Source organism: Onychostruthus taczanowskii, unplaced genomic scaffold, assembly GCF_017590055.1.
Source record: "Onychostruthus taczanowskii isolate IOZ18803 unplaced genomic scaffold, ASM1759005v1 scaffold36, whole genome shotgun sequence".
In the NCBI taxonomy this organism is placed as follows: Eukaryota; Metazoa; Chordata; class Aves; order Passeriformes; family Passeridae; genus Onychostruthus; species Onychostruthus taczanowskii.
Genome location: NW_024501015.1, coordinates 3,091,236 through 3,107,838, shown reverse-complemented (window position 1 = coordinate 3,107,838; position 16,603 = coordinate 3,091,236). Strand labels below are relative to the sequence as shown.

Below are 16,603 nucleotides of genomic sequence, written 5' to 3'. Positions count from 1 at the left end.
CAAGAGTGTGGGAAAACACTCTGATGGCATTGATTGATGTTGGGATTCATTGCTTGCTTGAAGTTTTGCACAGAGGTGGTTCAGGGTGGTCTCTGAAAATAAATGTGTGCATGTGCTTGGCTGTGGTAGTATGGGCAACCTAGTGCCAATCTGAAACAGCGACCAATCTGCAGTAAAACTGTTCAGATTTTTGAGCAGGAAAGTTTCCAGCAATGTCAGGATGGTAATTAGCGATTGATTTTTATTTGGCAGCTTGCCGTGTAGTCAGTGACAGACACCAAAACTCTTTTAACACATTTAATGGGATTTTTCCTTCCATTTACACTATCATAAATTACAAAGCATATTTCACTTCACAAAATAAAACCATTTCCAGATCATTTTTATGACAGTATTAAGTAGTACATAACCTACAACAAATAGTCCTGTACAAGGCAGGAGGATCTATGGAAGTATTGGGAATTCAGACTATTTAGCACTTGCTCTGCAATCTGGATTAATCTATCTAGCCCTTAGTTATTTCTCTAGAAGACGACAAATTTACAGTCATACCCTCTACCTCTCTTCATTATCATAGTTACACATATTTTTCAATTTGAATAGAAACATGTGCTCCCTGAAATAATTCAGGAAACTGCATCACTGAGTTACCAAGCATATGATATACAAATGATCAAGATGAAGGAGTATTAGGATTTTTTTGTACTGAAAATTGAGTTTGGTAGTAAAGTATGTTGATTTTCTATGCTTGCAGAAACATTTCATGCTGAGTAACAGTTTTAACATTAGGAATAAGCTGCAGTTAGACCACGAACCCTGTAGGTCAATGTTTGTGAGGGGAGAAAAATATTAAAATTTGGTAATAATTAAATTTACCAGCTCCCACGTGTCCTACACATTCTTTCTTTTTTTTTTCTTTTTTTCTAACAAACCATCAGGAAACACATTCAAGATAAATACCTACAATTTTAGCTGATTTACTGTACATTTATAAATAGAGAAACATGACAGAACATAAGTCAATTTTTACAGAAAAACAAATCCTTCATCATTCACCCAAAAAAGTGCTGACTTTCAACAAGGCCAGAAAATATCCAGTGTCCCAGCATCACGTAACTTATATATTACTGTAATCCAAGAAAAATCTGGCATGTGAAACTGATAATACCACCCGGACTTTGAAAAAAATTCTCAAGACCTTATTTTACATGGGGTTAAAAAAAAAAAAAAAGAGAATATACTATATGTTTTGGGAAATAGCAAATGGCTGGAAGTGTACAATCCTAGGGTGCTAGTGCCTAAATGCAAAGAAACCTAAGGAAAGCTGAAATATGCACAAGAAAGGTATTCTTCTTTAAAACACTTGCAATGGAAGAGGTATGTCAGGATAATACTGCATTAGTGGCAATTGTTTTCAATATATCATAGCAAAAATGCAGGAAATAATTACGTGAAAATAATCAATGCACCGCATTGATTTATAGTTTGCTAAAATAAAATGCCATTCTTTCAGCTAGGTAAAGTAAAAATATCTTTATAATATAGGTTCTGTTTCACAATTGACATATATAATTACGTCTCATGAAGAAGGAAAGGTATAGGCATATACAAGTAACACTGATTAAGTACCTTTTTGCTTCTCTAGCCATATTAAAATACGTTTTGTGTTTCTTAATAAGTTAACAATAAAATTGTTTGAAACTTCTCAAAACAAATATACATCTGAGGCAAGGCAAAAGATACAAGGTAAGAGGATTTTTTCTGACCTTCTTTTTCCCTTCCACAAAGAGGCATATGTCTATGAGACATAGGCTTTCCCTAAACATTTTGGCATCCATCTGCAACTTTGCAGAAATTGAAGTGCAGTCAAGGAACTCCTCCTTTCTGTTTAAAAAAATTTAAAGAAATGTTGTTTTTACTTCAGATTAATTTTCTTAAAACAAATGGCTTTGAAGATATGCCTCTCTGACTAGAAGAGAACATCTTCATTTTCTATTAAAATCTGCACAATTAACTTCTGGTACCGCATGTCATTCAGTGTAGCAAGGGTACTGTCCTCTGGAGGTCTCATTAAAGTAGGTCCAAACACTATTCCCAGGTTTTCAGCATTCATAAAATTCTCCTTTTCATGCAAGGTAACCCTAAAATAGAAAAAAAAAAAAAAAAAAAAAAAAAAAAAAAAAAAAAAAAAAAAAAAAAAAGAAGAAAGTAATTAGTTGCTCACTTCCCAGAAAAAAAGAATATCTGCATCTTTGTCTGTAGTCTTGCTTCACATCAAGCACTGGTACGTTGACATTTTTTGTTTTTCTCGATATAGTAACTGTTTCACAGTTCTATATTGTTATTTTTTCGCAAAAGTACAATGCAGCTATGGTAGTACTGTGATTTTTACTGCCTTTAAGCACCTCTCATGGGCCTCTTCAGTGATTTTTCCTTGTGACTGTCTGTTAGGGTGTAAGAATTAGTGGTAACTGCTTTTTTTAAAGCATAATCATGATTTAAATGATGTTGTATGTACCAGTCCTCTATGCTACAGTAACTGCAGTTGTGCTTCATATCACATAGGGGGTGAGGGTGTGCTCCACAAATACAGGCACGGATTTTCCTTAGACTACCAATGCTCCCAGACATGATCCCAGCCTGCATTTAAGCTGGCTTGCTTAAATCAGGCTGCTATAAATGCCAGCAATCCATGACAGAGAGCAGAGGCACTTCAGGGAAGACCTCAGGTTGTTTTGTTTGCTGACAGGTCATATAAGGTAAATACAAGAATAGATGGACTGCTTGTGGCTGAAGCAAAGAAAGGCTGCCAAGGATTGGCCAAGCTGCAGAGAAGTCAGCCCTTTCTGGAAAATCAGTCAAGCCTGCTGGAAAATGCAAGGAGTTCTCAAGGTTTCCCTCCAGGTAGCAGTGCTGGATCACATCAGTGTTGTCCTATTTGAGTGGCATATTGAGTTCAGTGGTCTGAGAGTGCACTGTGCTGTAGGACAGCCACAGTCCCTTGATCCATTACTTCCTTGATCAGTCATGGACCAGACATTTCCTGTGAGAAGTACAGCCAGGATAAGGTTTCACCTCTCCTTCATACAACTGCTCTGTCAGGGTGAACACATCTAGTTTTGGAGACAGCTCTCCTGGAAACAGCTGAGGCCTTCCCTAGCCATGGCAATTCCCAGCTGGATTCACTCATGCCATCACAGGAGCACAAAGTGGCTGAAACCAGAAGTACGCTGGTCTTCCCTTGTTTGCAAAGTACTCATATGACTTGGTTGTGCTTCTGCTGTCATCTCTCTGCAAAGAATGGCTCTGTCACAGAAAAATGCTGTTCCTCTTTAATTTCAGGACAGAAATCCATTAGTGCCCCTACTCACAGATACTTCCTCATCTTCTAGCACATACATTAGCTGTGCTTTGCATGCAGCAAAGACAAACCAAGGCTGCGAAGCCGAAGCCACCTCTTCACCTTGAAGCTGAAGCAAGTGTATGTCTGACACTCTGCTTTCCCTCTGTGCATGTATGCAGCACAGATGTTCAACAGCTGTGCAAACTTACACAGATGTTACTAGCAACTCTGTTCAGGAGTGTGGGACTTGCTGCACAGGTGGGGTGAACACAGAGAAGATTCCGAGCTTGACTGCAATGTCACTGTGGATGGAGTTGTATTTCAGGGGCACTGATCATGCTATTGCATTTCCTTCAGTTTTGAGCAAAAAGATATCAGAAAGGTAATTAATTGACCCACAAACTCGTTTTTTGTTGCTGATGTTGTCATCTGCTGGATTTTCCTGTGCTTTTAACAACTCTGGAGTTTCTTGTCAACTGAGAAACAGCAGTGGTGTAGAGGTTGTGACCCTGCAGTCCTTACATAGACTCCCTTATACCGGTGCATGTTTTATCCATGCAGGAAGAGTCCTAGGGGGTTGAAATTGGAACTGTGTGTTTAATCTACAGAACAGCATAGTCTGAACCTTAATGATTCCTCTTTCACATTCAGATCTCTCCAACAGATTCTCCATAGGAACTGACGTACACTTGATTTCCATGCAGACACCAAAAGCTATAATTTGGGAATGGAGAGGAAATTCACTGCGTGACTTGCAGATATTTGAGAGAGGAAGCCTAATCAGCACCTCAGACTCTTTCTGCCTCATCAGTAGTTCAGCTCAACAGCTGAACCAAAGTCTGGACTGCGGTTCATGAGAAGCAGGAAGGTAAGTCCATACATGTCTATTAAAAATTTGCTGCCAGGATATGAAAGTACTGATTCTGTGTGCAGATCACATTTCTACAACCTCCACAGGCCTTCTTAAAAGCTAATGTGAATCATCATCAGTTGTCCATGCATATGTACTGGCAAAGGTGGATATTTGCACATCTCAATTCTGCAGAGTCCAAAGAAGCTCCTGCATGCCCAGGTAATGTCCCATCAAGAGGAAAAATTACTCAATTGTAATGACCTGAATTGATTCAAAATGAGGAAAAGTCTCTGCATAATGAGAACCTGATAGAGCATGAAATGCACTTCACAAAAGTTCTCTGATGCAGCTTTATGTGAATTGAGGTCTTTTTAGGTTGGCATTAATAGTGCAGATGAAAGCCAGGAAGCACTCCACATTTACGGCTGTGTTGCAAGTAGTGGGACAACTAAGAAGAGATCAGTGATTTTCTGAATAAAAGGTCAGTAGCTTTTTTCCTCCCTTATCTCTTCTTCTGTTGTTTCCAAGTAGCAAAGTTTAACCAGAGACAAGGAATAACTTGGGCAATATAGCCATAAATGAAGGCCTGCTTTGAGATGACAACACCAGTCTGTACTCAGCTTCAGTTTTTAAAAACTTACAAAAAAGCCCTCTTGAGGCATGTAAATACCCAGAGCAGCAAAGTAGAGTTATCATGGTTTTGAAAAACAGTTTTGCTTAAAATGAGTGGAAGTGATGGACCCTCTCTGGAGCAGTCCTTAATTTTTCTAGGTACCTAGCTGAAAAACTTGGAAAACTTGGAAGTACAATCCTAAATACCTTAAAATTAAATTTAGGCACTTTTAAAAATTTTGCATGCGTTATGAAGCTTTATGAAGCCCTTCATGGATGTCTTATGTATGCCTAAAGAAGCTTTGGAAAGCAAATGAGGCAGAACATGTTTAAAACCAAGAGAGATATAACTGGGGCCTGTATTACTTTTACTAGCCATGTAAAAATAAGCCCTGCTTGGTTCTTGGCTTACTGTGATGTGAGGAAACAACTCATAAGAGACTGCTCTTTCCTTTTAGGGTTATTGTTCAAGAAGACAAAACAGGAGGTAAGGGGAGGCAGAAACAAAGCATGGTCAAGTGCTGCCTCACAGCAGCACATCTCTGGAATACCCACCATTGGGTATTTTTCAGATATTATCTGCCTTAGAGAAGTATGACAAATGTCAATTAACTCTTGAAAGGCTTGAAATAATATGCCAGCAAAAGGATCTATGCTACATAAGTGCACAGCTTATATGCACTTATACAAACAGCTTGTCTGCTTATCTGTAACGTTATTGGTTTAGAGGCAGTGCCCTAATGGCAGCTTTATTAGGACTTTCTGTAATATTTCTCTTTCAAAGCAGAAAATTGTTAAGCTCTTCAAGAATTACCCTGCATGTCAATTAACTCACTTTTTGAGATGAATCATTAGGTATCTAAGTGTCTCGTAGTGAGCAGCAGGGAGTAACATCAACACTTCATGTATTGCTTCTAGTCGTTCATCAGCATTGGAGATTTCTGTAAAAACACCAAACAGGATTAATGTTAACAGGGCTTTCCATGTGTACACAGCAATAAATCAGGAAGACAACTTATTATTATGGAATCATGTACAAGCCATTGACTGTGCTTGCAGGGATAAATATTGCACTCATAAATGTGACGCTTATCAGCAATTTCTGCATCCTCAAAAAAAAATAAAAAAGTTTTAAAAAGAAATCAGCAACAAAGACCTTCCAGGAGTTATCTCCATGGTCTGTAGCTCTATCTACAGGTCTGTCTAGGTAGAGAACTTGAGCTTTGTTAAGTGCTTCCTAATACTATTCTGCCCAGAGCTGCCTATTTAAAATATTACAAAAGATTACTTTCATTAGCCTTCAAAACTAGATGACAGTGTAGATATAAGACTTTAGAAGACTATGCTTGAATATGTATGTTTAGATACAGATTGAAATGGCATGGAATTACTTCAAAATTTCTTAATGTATTTAAATATGTAGGTGTCAATGACACCTACATATGCTGAGCATCAGTGCTCATTTAGAACTGTTTGGAAATCTCTCTAAAAATTTGAGCAGGATTTACACTATTTTTTTATCTTGACATACAAAAAGACACTGAAACCACACTGTCTGATACTAGTCGGTTATTTTGATACCATACATTTGATTTTATTTTTTTAACCTGCATGACATCCCATCTGATGAACAATCAGGCAAAAGCTTCATGTGAATAAAGGACATGGCAGAGAAGGAATGAAGACAGCACCCATTTTCCCAGTTTTTTTCTGTCCTTTCATTTAATGTGGACAGCTTTAGAGATGGGAAATGGAAATAAAGGTTGGTACAAATGCCAAACAATACTTACTTGCTGCCTCTATGAACTTGGAATAGGTGTCATAGGTGATCACGGGAATTGGTAAGTCTCTGAAATATAGCTTCAGTGCTCCAGCAATGATGTTTATGTCTGGATAAATACTGGCAGAAATATCAGCCTTGTCACCATCTAGAAAAGGAAGAAGAAATCTGTTTAAAACCACCCTAATTTTGATGGAAGCAAGGCTAGTCTTCTAAGTCAGATTTATTGTGTGCAACCTGACAAGAAAATCAACCTGAAAGTGCTTGGAAGGCTTAAATGAGAATATATTGCTACCAAGTTTACAGTATATCAATGAGGAATGGTAGTTTCTTTATGTTTTAGTAAACAATTTATTTGTTCACATCTCTTGGAGGGGCTGGTGATTACAGCATCCATATCTGCAGTGTAGCACCTCAAACATACTATTTTAATGTTGGATGAAAAACCATGTTAATAACATATTTCCTGCATTTAGCCCGTTTATTCACTGAAGCTATTAATAATTTGTTCTGACATAATATTTTCCATCTGCATAGGAATATGCACCATATTTTCATCTCTATTTGGAGAAAGAGAAGCATAGAGAAATAACATAAATTTCCAATGACCCTCAGGAGACCAGTTGGAAAAATCGAGAAACATCCAAATCTTGCATATCTTGTACCAACATATTAGTGATTAGCTGAAAAGAAAGCTGCCTTATTTTCTGCTATCTTCTAATGTCTTAATATTTGACTTATTTATTTATAGCAAAGATCTGAATTCAAATGGGCATGCTAAGGAATTTAGCTATACAATTATTCTGAAATGTGCATCACAGATTTTTAAATTAATATGGATACTTGTAATGGATGAAATGCTAAACAGATGTATCTGAAAAGGCATACATTTTGTTTGCCACAATATAACAGTTAGTCAGAACTCCATGAAAGAGCACTTTTAAACACAAGAGCTTAAAGTTTACTGGTGTTGCTGGGAAGTCCTGGCTTGCAATGAGTGAAATTACAAACAGTAGCAGCAAGGCAGGAGCACTGTGATTCTTCAAGTTCAAATGACCACCTCTGTTCTGTACTACCTAGTACCCTCATAACCCACATTTTTTTCTCCATATCAGGAAATTCTGCTGTCCTCCCTTCCTGGGACCTCTCTATCTTGGTGGTCTTCCAGTAGAACGATGGTCAAGTAGGGGCTGTGGCTGTCTGGATTTAACCCCCAGCTTTACCTCAGGCTTCTTGGGCATCAGTTATAGCCTTTAGTCCCTGTTTGTCACCCTTTAGCTAAGGATACTACACTTCCCTCAGGGCAGGTGGTGCAGGTGAGGACCACATGGCGAGTGTGGTGATGCCAGGTTCTGCCTGCTTGTGCAGCAGAGAGGGGTTTGCTGTGTCTGCCAGGAGCTGCAGGCACAAGCTTGGGCTGTTACCACCAAGGTGCTGACATGTTGTAAAGCCATTGCTTTGTCTCACAGTGCTTGTGGACATGCCCTGATACAGACAGATGAGTGGGGGTGCTTGATACCAAGATGGAGATAAAGGCTTTCACAGCACAGTAAAAGAGTTTATATTGATTGCAGACATTTTATACAAACCTATGGCATCAATCTTGCAGGGATACGTCCTGTCCAACGTATGCACATAATTCTCATTAAGACTAATAGAACTACATGTTCTCATCAAGAGGAGATTATATGCTTAAGTGTTTAAAACAAACAGCCTTTCTTGATGCAGCTGAGCAGTCTGAATACATCCATCAGCATTTAATTTAATACAGCATCAATAAGCCCTAGGAGGATGTTTACACTGCCCCAATCTTTTGTTTAATCCACACATTCCAGGCACGGTGGCATTAGTCTTGTACAGCTTTGTGTGGAGAGCTCTATTTAATTGATGGACACTGAGCACTCAAAAGGCTCCACTGAAAACAGATACCTCCAAGGAGCCAGCAGCTGCATCAGAACAGATATAGCAAAGCACAAACTTACATCTTTTATCCAGGTCACCAGTATACTAAATGGAAGTGTTATTTATTTAGTGCTTTTACAAAGCAGCCTGGCAAGCTTCCTTAAAGGGGCACTTCAGCTCGAGGTACTTCAAAGTACAATGTACTTCAAACCTCTTATTTACATATGTGCTTACTGTAGGAAAAATTATGAATTCCTGAGTCAAAGATTTTACTCTTCTCTTCAGAGACAAACACACATCCATTGGAAATGCACTGAAGTTTATTTTAAAGTGAGCCCAGCAATACATCTGTTGTAATATACCCTACACATTTTTTTAGCAGATATGTAGGGGTTGGTGTGTGTATGCATATATGAATTACATGTGGTTTACATGCTACCTTCTGCATTACCACAATAATTTTTTCACTCTTCAATACAGGAACTTTTTCAGATTGTGGTTGGTATTTGCAGTAAAATTGCAGCATCCATATGTTAATATAGTTTTGTTTTTTATATTTTGGATTACAAACACGTAGTCAATTTCAGCTTTACAAACCTAATTCTACCCAAACCCCATAATTTCTCTTTCTTTGTTAGTTTGACTCTCAATGTATTTTGTTGTATTTTGCTGAAATTTGAATATCTCAAGAAAAATAAAGTTTTTATTCTTTTCCTTAAAGGTTTCAGCTGATTTCGGATGCAATTGAAATTATCAATAGTTCATTACAAAATGAAATACAATAAGTATTACATTCTTAAAGCCTCACTCATGTCCTCTGAATACTGAATTAGAGTTTATTTAAGTTCCTTTTTCCTAAGTGGTTTTTTTTAAATGCACATCCTTTACCATGCTAGCATGCTTCTTTTAGTTTTTTCTTGGATTTGGCATTTGACAGGCTTTCAGCTACACTGGCAAAGGAGTATGATTTAGGATGCCTCTAAGTACTCATGTAATATTTAACAGCATAATATTTTTAGCAAGTGTATTGTACCAGCCAGTTGTACAAACAAGTGGGGGGACAGAATGTGGTGGTGACAATGGCAGCTCTGTGGATAAAACGCACAATGGGTGTTCTCTGGATGCCACAGCGCCACAGCTCAACAATGCTGACAGAGAGCAACTGTCACTCTACAGCACCAACATTCACCAGATTAAATAAATCCACATTATTCCCCTCCTTCTCATTACAAAAATCACTAAAATGGAACATTGTCAATGCCTCAGAGAGCCTAATGCTAATTTACAGTAGGGGTATTTACACTGCTTGGGCTTTGGAAGGCAGCTTAAATCAGATGAGGCCCAACTTCACCCTTTTTTAAAACCAACTATCACAGCTACATTTGGCCCAAGTTATATTATGTGGGATGCTATTCTCTTCCGGAGAGGGGAACTTTTTTCTGTTCTTGCTGTAATTCTTTGGAAGCACCAAGTGACTGCCTCTTTGTCAAGGCAGAATTAGTCAGAGGGAGAGCTGGCTGCTCTTCACTGCACCCCTTCAGCTGCACATGAGATCAGCAGGAGAGGTCCCCCATGGCCAAGTCAGCTCCCATGCCTCATCCGACTGTATCCTGCTGTCTTCTGGCCCCTGTGACTTGATGAGGAGCTTGGAACCAGAACACTCAATGGCATTATTTGAAGGATGCATCCTGTGCATTAAAATGGGAGGACTCCTTGTCTGTCTGTTTTCAAACTCTTTTAATCAATGCTGTATTTCTGGAGATGTGAAAGTGTCCTGGAATTTTATCCAGGTGCTTGGGGACTGCCTCAGAAACAATGGGCAGGGAGGGACCTCTGGAATGCTGAAGTGCAGTGTTCTGCCACCACAGGCACCTTCCCATAAACCCTACAACTTCCATTTACAAAACTAGCTAACATTTTTTATCCCTGCTCTTATTAGAAGGTTGTTTGAAAGCATTGCTTTCAGATGGTTAAAAAATGGTCCTTAAATTGTTAAATGAAATTTATTCCTAGCCAGTGTACATCCTCCAGTAGTGTGCCAAGATTATCAATTAGATGAAAGAGTTCTCTTCTCTCATTCATACCCCTGCTCTCAGCATCTCCTCTAAATATCCTCCCCCCTAAAAAAAAAAAATTAATTTTCCTGTAATTTACTTTTTTTTTTTTTTCCAAGTTTCTTTCCTGTAGTGCATGTGGAAATACGAATTCTGTAAAACCCTCACAAACTTCACTTTCAGGGCAGAAAATTAAATTTGAACAGAAAATTTCCAGAAGAAGAAAATTTCTTCTTGTTGAAGACAAGACCTGGCACCTGGCACTCAGATCCTTTCTCTCCCAGCTCTTTCACCTGGGACAGAGAACTGGGATAATCCTCATTCCTGGGATAGTTCACTCCATGCTGCTCTGGCTTCTAGTACTAGAAGAGTGAAGAGGGCAACAGAAAAGCAGTGTGTTCCTACCTATGGGGCTGGGATGCAAAAGAGAGGGTGGCATCTCTGTAAGGATCTGACAGGGAAGCAAACCCTGAGCTCTCAGGCTGGAAGTCTCTTGCCAATTCAAACTTCTGCCAGGTGAAAACCACCTTCAAGCTGTGCACAGCCCACAAGTCAGGACAAAAAACCCATTTTGTTTTTCTTTAAATCCTTTCCTGAAAAAACTCTCAACTCTTCCTGATTTTCTCCCTGATTTTCAGGGAGAAAACATTTTCAACACAGGAAAGTGTTGAAAGTTGTCGGCTTCTGGTTCCTGCAATACTCTAGTTCTCTAGCCCATAACAGGATTATGTTCTTTATTCTCCTGCTTTTATTCATGCCTTTTTATTAATGGCAACACCCTTTCCTTTCTTAGCCCTTTCCCCTCATGAAGCTGTTAAAGAAAAATGAAGACAGAGATTTTTGTATATTTCTGCCCAATGGCCTTCCCCACAGCCTTCGTATACAAACTCTGTTCTTGCTTTCTCTGCTTTCCTGTTTATCCATGCTTTTTTTCCTTTGGAAATCAATACTGCTAGTCACCTTCCTCTTCCTGTTTCCAGGTGCTGCTGCCATTGTAAATTACACTGTTTTCCTTGCTGTGGGTCTAACCCAAGTGTGCATTGCCATCAATTATGCCAGGAGTATACTTAATAAATAGGCAATAAGCTGAAGTGGCTCCAGTGGTTCAAAGCATTTGCAAAGGAACTACAGCTGCAGCAGTGTTGAAGTCATGCTCAGACATAAATTTAAATCTGCTTTCTTCCAACTGTTCCCTCTACAACCTGTGCCTCTCCTTCTGGGTTTCATCCAGGTTGTTACACTTAGAGGAGAATTAACACACAGAAAAAGAGTTTGCCAGGCCAGATCTACCTGCAGGGAGCAGAATGGCATCTATGAGTACTGTGAGCCTCCCAGGATTATTGCTTTTATTGCTTCATGTGGCACATCTGGAACACTACTGGCTATGATAGCAGTCATATCACTGTGCATCTCTCTGGCCCAGAGAATGGCTGACCTATGTGTGTGTATGCAAATCTTCACAGCACCCAACATATTTTAAAATATGCATTATTTTTTAAAGGATATTTCAGGATGAAAACAGCCATTTTGTAAATTCCTGGCTGGACTTTCTTTGTGGAGATGTCTGCATAACAAACTGCCTCCAAACAAGAAATGCTGAGGCGCAGCAAGTGCAAAATGTGGCTCCCATAGACCTTGCTAGCCTGTGTAGCCTCCCCTGGAGCCCCCACATCTCCTGCCCATGGGTCCCCAGGGCCCTCAATCCCTGCCTGAGTGACATCACAGCTGTCTCCAGCTGCACCATGCCAGTGTGGGGCCATCCACCCTTCTGGTCACTACCCTGACCCACAGGCTGACTCTCTGGTTTGACCTGGACCTGCCTCGTACCCATGGACTTGTGGTCACAGGGCTGTGTCTGACCCTATTCCCTACCATGGCAGAGGCAATACATGAAAAAATTAAGTAGGAAGGAAACCACTATTTATGGGAAATGAGAATAATATTCATGTATCTTCTCAAATGTACTTGCAAAGGCATTTTCTATTGATGGAGGCCCTACCCTGTTGCTCACTTACATACACACTTAAAGTTAGTCCTGTGTGCAAAGACTGTGTGCACAACCAGAACCAACATAATCAGCTCAATCAATTAGAAGGGCTCTGAGGATGGTAATCAGGCAGTGTTTTAATTGTTAGTTTTTCAATATGCTGTACAACTAACCTCCTCAATGCCCCTCTCATCTGTTCATATGCAATCACGTGCACAGTGGTGCAGTGCTTTCTACAAGGCTACATGCAGAAGGACTTCCCAGTTGGAGTTCCTGATCCTTAAACTCATAAATAGATTATTGTATTGTAACGGGCTGAATCTATTAAAGACAGGACTAACAACTTTCTCCTGGTACCACCTATGCTCACACTTAAACTAGGTCCCTAGTCTGTGCTGCTAGGTTGAGCAATTAGCCAGTCCCCCACTTAAGCTTCTACACACCAATACTTCATGTTTAATTATTCCTTCCAACTATCAAACATAATTTATTCTTATGAAAAGGACTACACTTTAAACTCAGAAAAGACAGGTTACTTTCTGTTCTTCTGCTTATATGTCAGTTTCATTACCATGGTACATATATAAATCCTGAAAGATCTGAAATGTCCTAGAATTGAAAGCTTAGATTAAAACTGTACAAGATTAAAAAGTGGTGTACCTCGATCAAAGGCCATTTTCACATCTTCAATGTGCTCAGTGAAGCCTGAAACTCTATAGAGGCCCTCAGACTTTAAACCTGAAACAAAAAGTTCTTGTTAACTTTAGTAACCAACAGATATTTAGGTTTAAGAACAATAAAGCAAGAACAGCAGACCTACTAAGTATATCAAAATGTTATTTGTAATGTGAAACTCTGGAGCAGTTAAGAAAGATCAAGATGATGTCAAAACTTTTTTAAAGGATTAAAGCATTTTAGAATTTATACTTTCTGATTTTGTTAGGTACATGGTTGATTTGATTGTGTTGGAGAAAAATACTGCAATTTGCTAATGGTGAGGCATGGGATGTTATTACGATTTATTCATTTTATGTAGGAGATTTTCCTGGATTTGGCTGTAATTAATAAAGCTTTAGAGGTCTCCCTTCCTTTTACCAGTTGCCCAATGACAAATAGCAATGAAAATAAAATACTGCCTTTCCCTATGAGCACAATTCATTCCTGTTTTGCTGTCAGCATTTGCTTATATACAGCTGATAGATGTGATGGATACAGTCCTTCCCCACATCAGTACATTCCTTTCACTGTTCTTTTACCACAAGAGATCTGCTCGCTTGCACAACTCTCCCCTCGTTGCTCCACACCAACATGAAATGCAGGGCAGCTCAGCAGAGCAAGCCAAGTTACACACACATTATTCATTTCAGTCCCCAAATCCCTTATTGTAACTCTACACTCTGCTAACCTACTTATAAGTTCCAATATTCATTGTCTTAAGAACAAAATCAGAATCTTTCATAGTTCTGTGGCAACTAAGGAAAGAAATATAAAGATGTTGAAAAAACGGAGAGCAGGCAGCAGATTTTATCTCAATCAATAAATGTACAAGTAAGTGATTAGATCTCAAATGCAATGTAGCATCCTGCTATATCATCAGAGTAAAGCTCTTCTGTCTTAGTCCATACTATTCTTTCCATTTGTCCCTGTGATGATGATATAATCCTGCTAGAGCTTTACAGAGCCGTGCAGGGGATTTACTAGTAAGTCTTTGAGTCAATTCAGTAGATGATGTGTGGGTTTGAAATCCCTATGGCTAGTATCAGTGTGTTGCTATGCAGATTACTGGGATGCCATCAGTTCAGCATTATTAGATTCCTGTGCTGAAGCTGTGACTAACAGGAAAATTTGGCTTATTGGGCAGCACAACATGCACATTTTCTATCCAAAGGAAAAATACATGACTATTACAGAGGGGATACATGATTATTGAAGGGGATATGTTTTTCCTTCAATCTGGCACACATCCATTTACCAAAAACCTGTCACAAGCCTGAGTTTTGGCTGTGATATGCTGTCTGTGCCACAGGATCCATCAGTCAGTAACTGAGCTTCATGAGATATGTCCTGCCACAAAACACCATAGCCCCTGACCTCACTTGTCCAAGCCACTTCCAGTCACTCGTGTTCTCCTGCCCACAACGTCCATAAGGGTTATTAAAAATGGATTTGATTTAAACTGATTACTCTGAAATTGGATGTGTCCCTAGGTACGTTAAAATAAAGTAATGAAAAAAGACATAAACATGAACTTAAAAGTTCACTTTAAAGTTCACCCCTTTCAGAAGTGTAACGTAATACATGTTTTGACATGTTTTCAGAAAGCATTTCAGGGAATTGCATTAAGGAATGCCATGATTTAATTTTACTAGCTAATGCAAAGCAATGTATCACCCACACTAAAAACCCATTTTCTCATCCTGTCCTCAGTGTGCACGAGCACAGCACCGTGTTCTAGCTTAGCACGTAATTCAAGTCATCCTCATTTCGCTGTGTCCGCTGCTCTCCCAAGCACACAAACCTCTTGCTTCGATCTCCCGAATGCAGGAATCCACCACCATGGGCCTCTGGGTGTTGTGGGCCTTCACCAGCGTGGTGAGGTCGCAGCAGTAGACTCGCTTTATCCTCTTGAGGTCTGGCTGGCAGTCGTTGGGCACGTACTTGGAGCACTGCTTGTGTACATTCAACCCGCAGTCTGCAAGCAGAGTTAGCCACGTTAACACGTTCATTAATTAATACTAATGCTGATAGGTCTTGTCTAACAATTTATTTCCCTGGTCCACATCAAGCAAAGGGCACAATTTCCCCATCAGTCAGGAAAGATAGAATAGTGCGGAAATGAGAAGGATGAGCATGAAAATGTGTAAAAATCTTACAGTGGGACAAATGAACTCTAGCAGGGTTATCAAAAAGTTTTAAAAACTCTGGGTGTCCCTTACACTCCTGTGAGCTGAAGGAGACTGCTGGTGCAGTCTGGATCAGTTCATTACAGGACACATAGCTCAAGGTTTTGCATTTAAACACATGAGACTTAGCTTGTGGGTATTTTAGATTAGACATAATTAAAATAGGCACAGTAATGACTGTGTGGTGCTGGCTGTCCTGTGGCTTAGCAGTGATCACGGCCAGAGAACCTAAGATTCACCTGAGCACTCCAACTGGGACAATGCTGTGAGCCAGCATGCCTCACTCCCCCTTCTACATTCCTGCAGTGTCACATTTTGGCTCTCTCTGCCACATCAGCAGACTCCCCATCCCTGGCTCATCACTTCACTGGTGACTGAGTGTCCCCTGTGGCTTAGCCTCTAGGTCAGCTTAGGCACATAAAATGCTGTGAAAGGCACAATGTAAAAAAGTGATTCATTTTACAAATAGTTATTGCTGTCTTACTCCAGAATTGGTTCTGGAGTAATAAATACTGCCCAAATACTGCCCTTGGTTACACAGGTGGTTTTCTGTTAAACCACCACTGCTTCACCTCCACAAATTGAATTTTTCTAATAGATTCAAGTATTCAGCCAAATGAATTTAAAAGCTTCAGTAAAGCAAACACCAGCACTGTGAGTTGCATTATCTTATATAACTCTGATTCCTTCCCAGTCATGCTCATTACTATAACTCTTTGAGTTAATTTAACATTAGGCTATTAAAAATGTAAACAGGACTACTACTTGCAGCACGTTTCAATATTATACTCTATAAAATATTAATCAAGGAAAATCGTAAGCACACCTAAACATTTAATGGATTTGGGTAAGTTTTTGTCTGTTTCTCCATACAGTTATTACTGCGTATTTTATTATTTGTGAAATCTAAACAAATGTGAGAAGCTGCAAATAGGATCCTGCCTGCATTGTGTTCAGTGCTGTTCTCCAGGCATGTGAAGTTAAATTTAAATGCATCTGTGTGGTTAGAGTTAAATGCTGGTAATTTTATGAGGGAGAGTATTGTGTTTCCAACTAAATAAATATGCCTTTTCATAAGTTTAATATTTTATGTATGTGAACAAATACAGTGCTGTGCATTAGTGATGTCAGGTTTTGCACACTTGTGTTTAAGATCAAATAGCTTGAAA

At 39.3% G+C, this 16,603-nt stretch overlaps 1 protein-coding gene across 1 annotated transcript in view; it reads right to left on the bottom strand.

Annotated features, from left to right (window-relative positions):
• Positions 1-283: 283 nt before the first annotated feature.
• Positions 284-16,603, bottom strand: part of CHN2 (chimerin 2) — a 159,586-nt gene continuing 143,266 nt past the window's right edge. The window contains exons 9-13 of the mRNA XM_041411572.1: positions 15,050-15,223; positions 13,192-13,269; positions 6,599-6,736; positions 5,644-5,749; positions 284-2,141 (exon numbers count right to left, since the gene is read on the bottom strand). Of these exons, the coding sequence (XP_041267506.1) occupies positions 1,970-2,141; positions 5,644-5,749; positions 6,599-6,736; positions 13,192-13,269; positions 15,050-15,223 (668 nt within the window). The 3' untranslated portion in view covers positions 284-1,969. The remainder of the gene's footprint in view (positions 2,142-5,643; positions 5,750-6,598; positions 6,737-13,191; positions 13,270-15,049; positions 15,224-16,603) is intronic.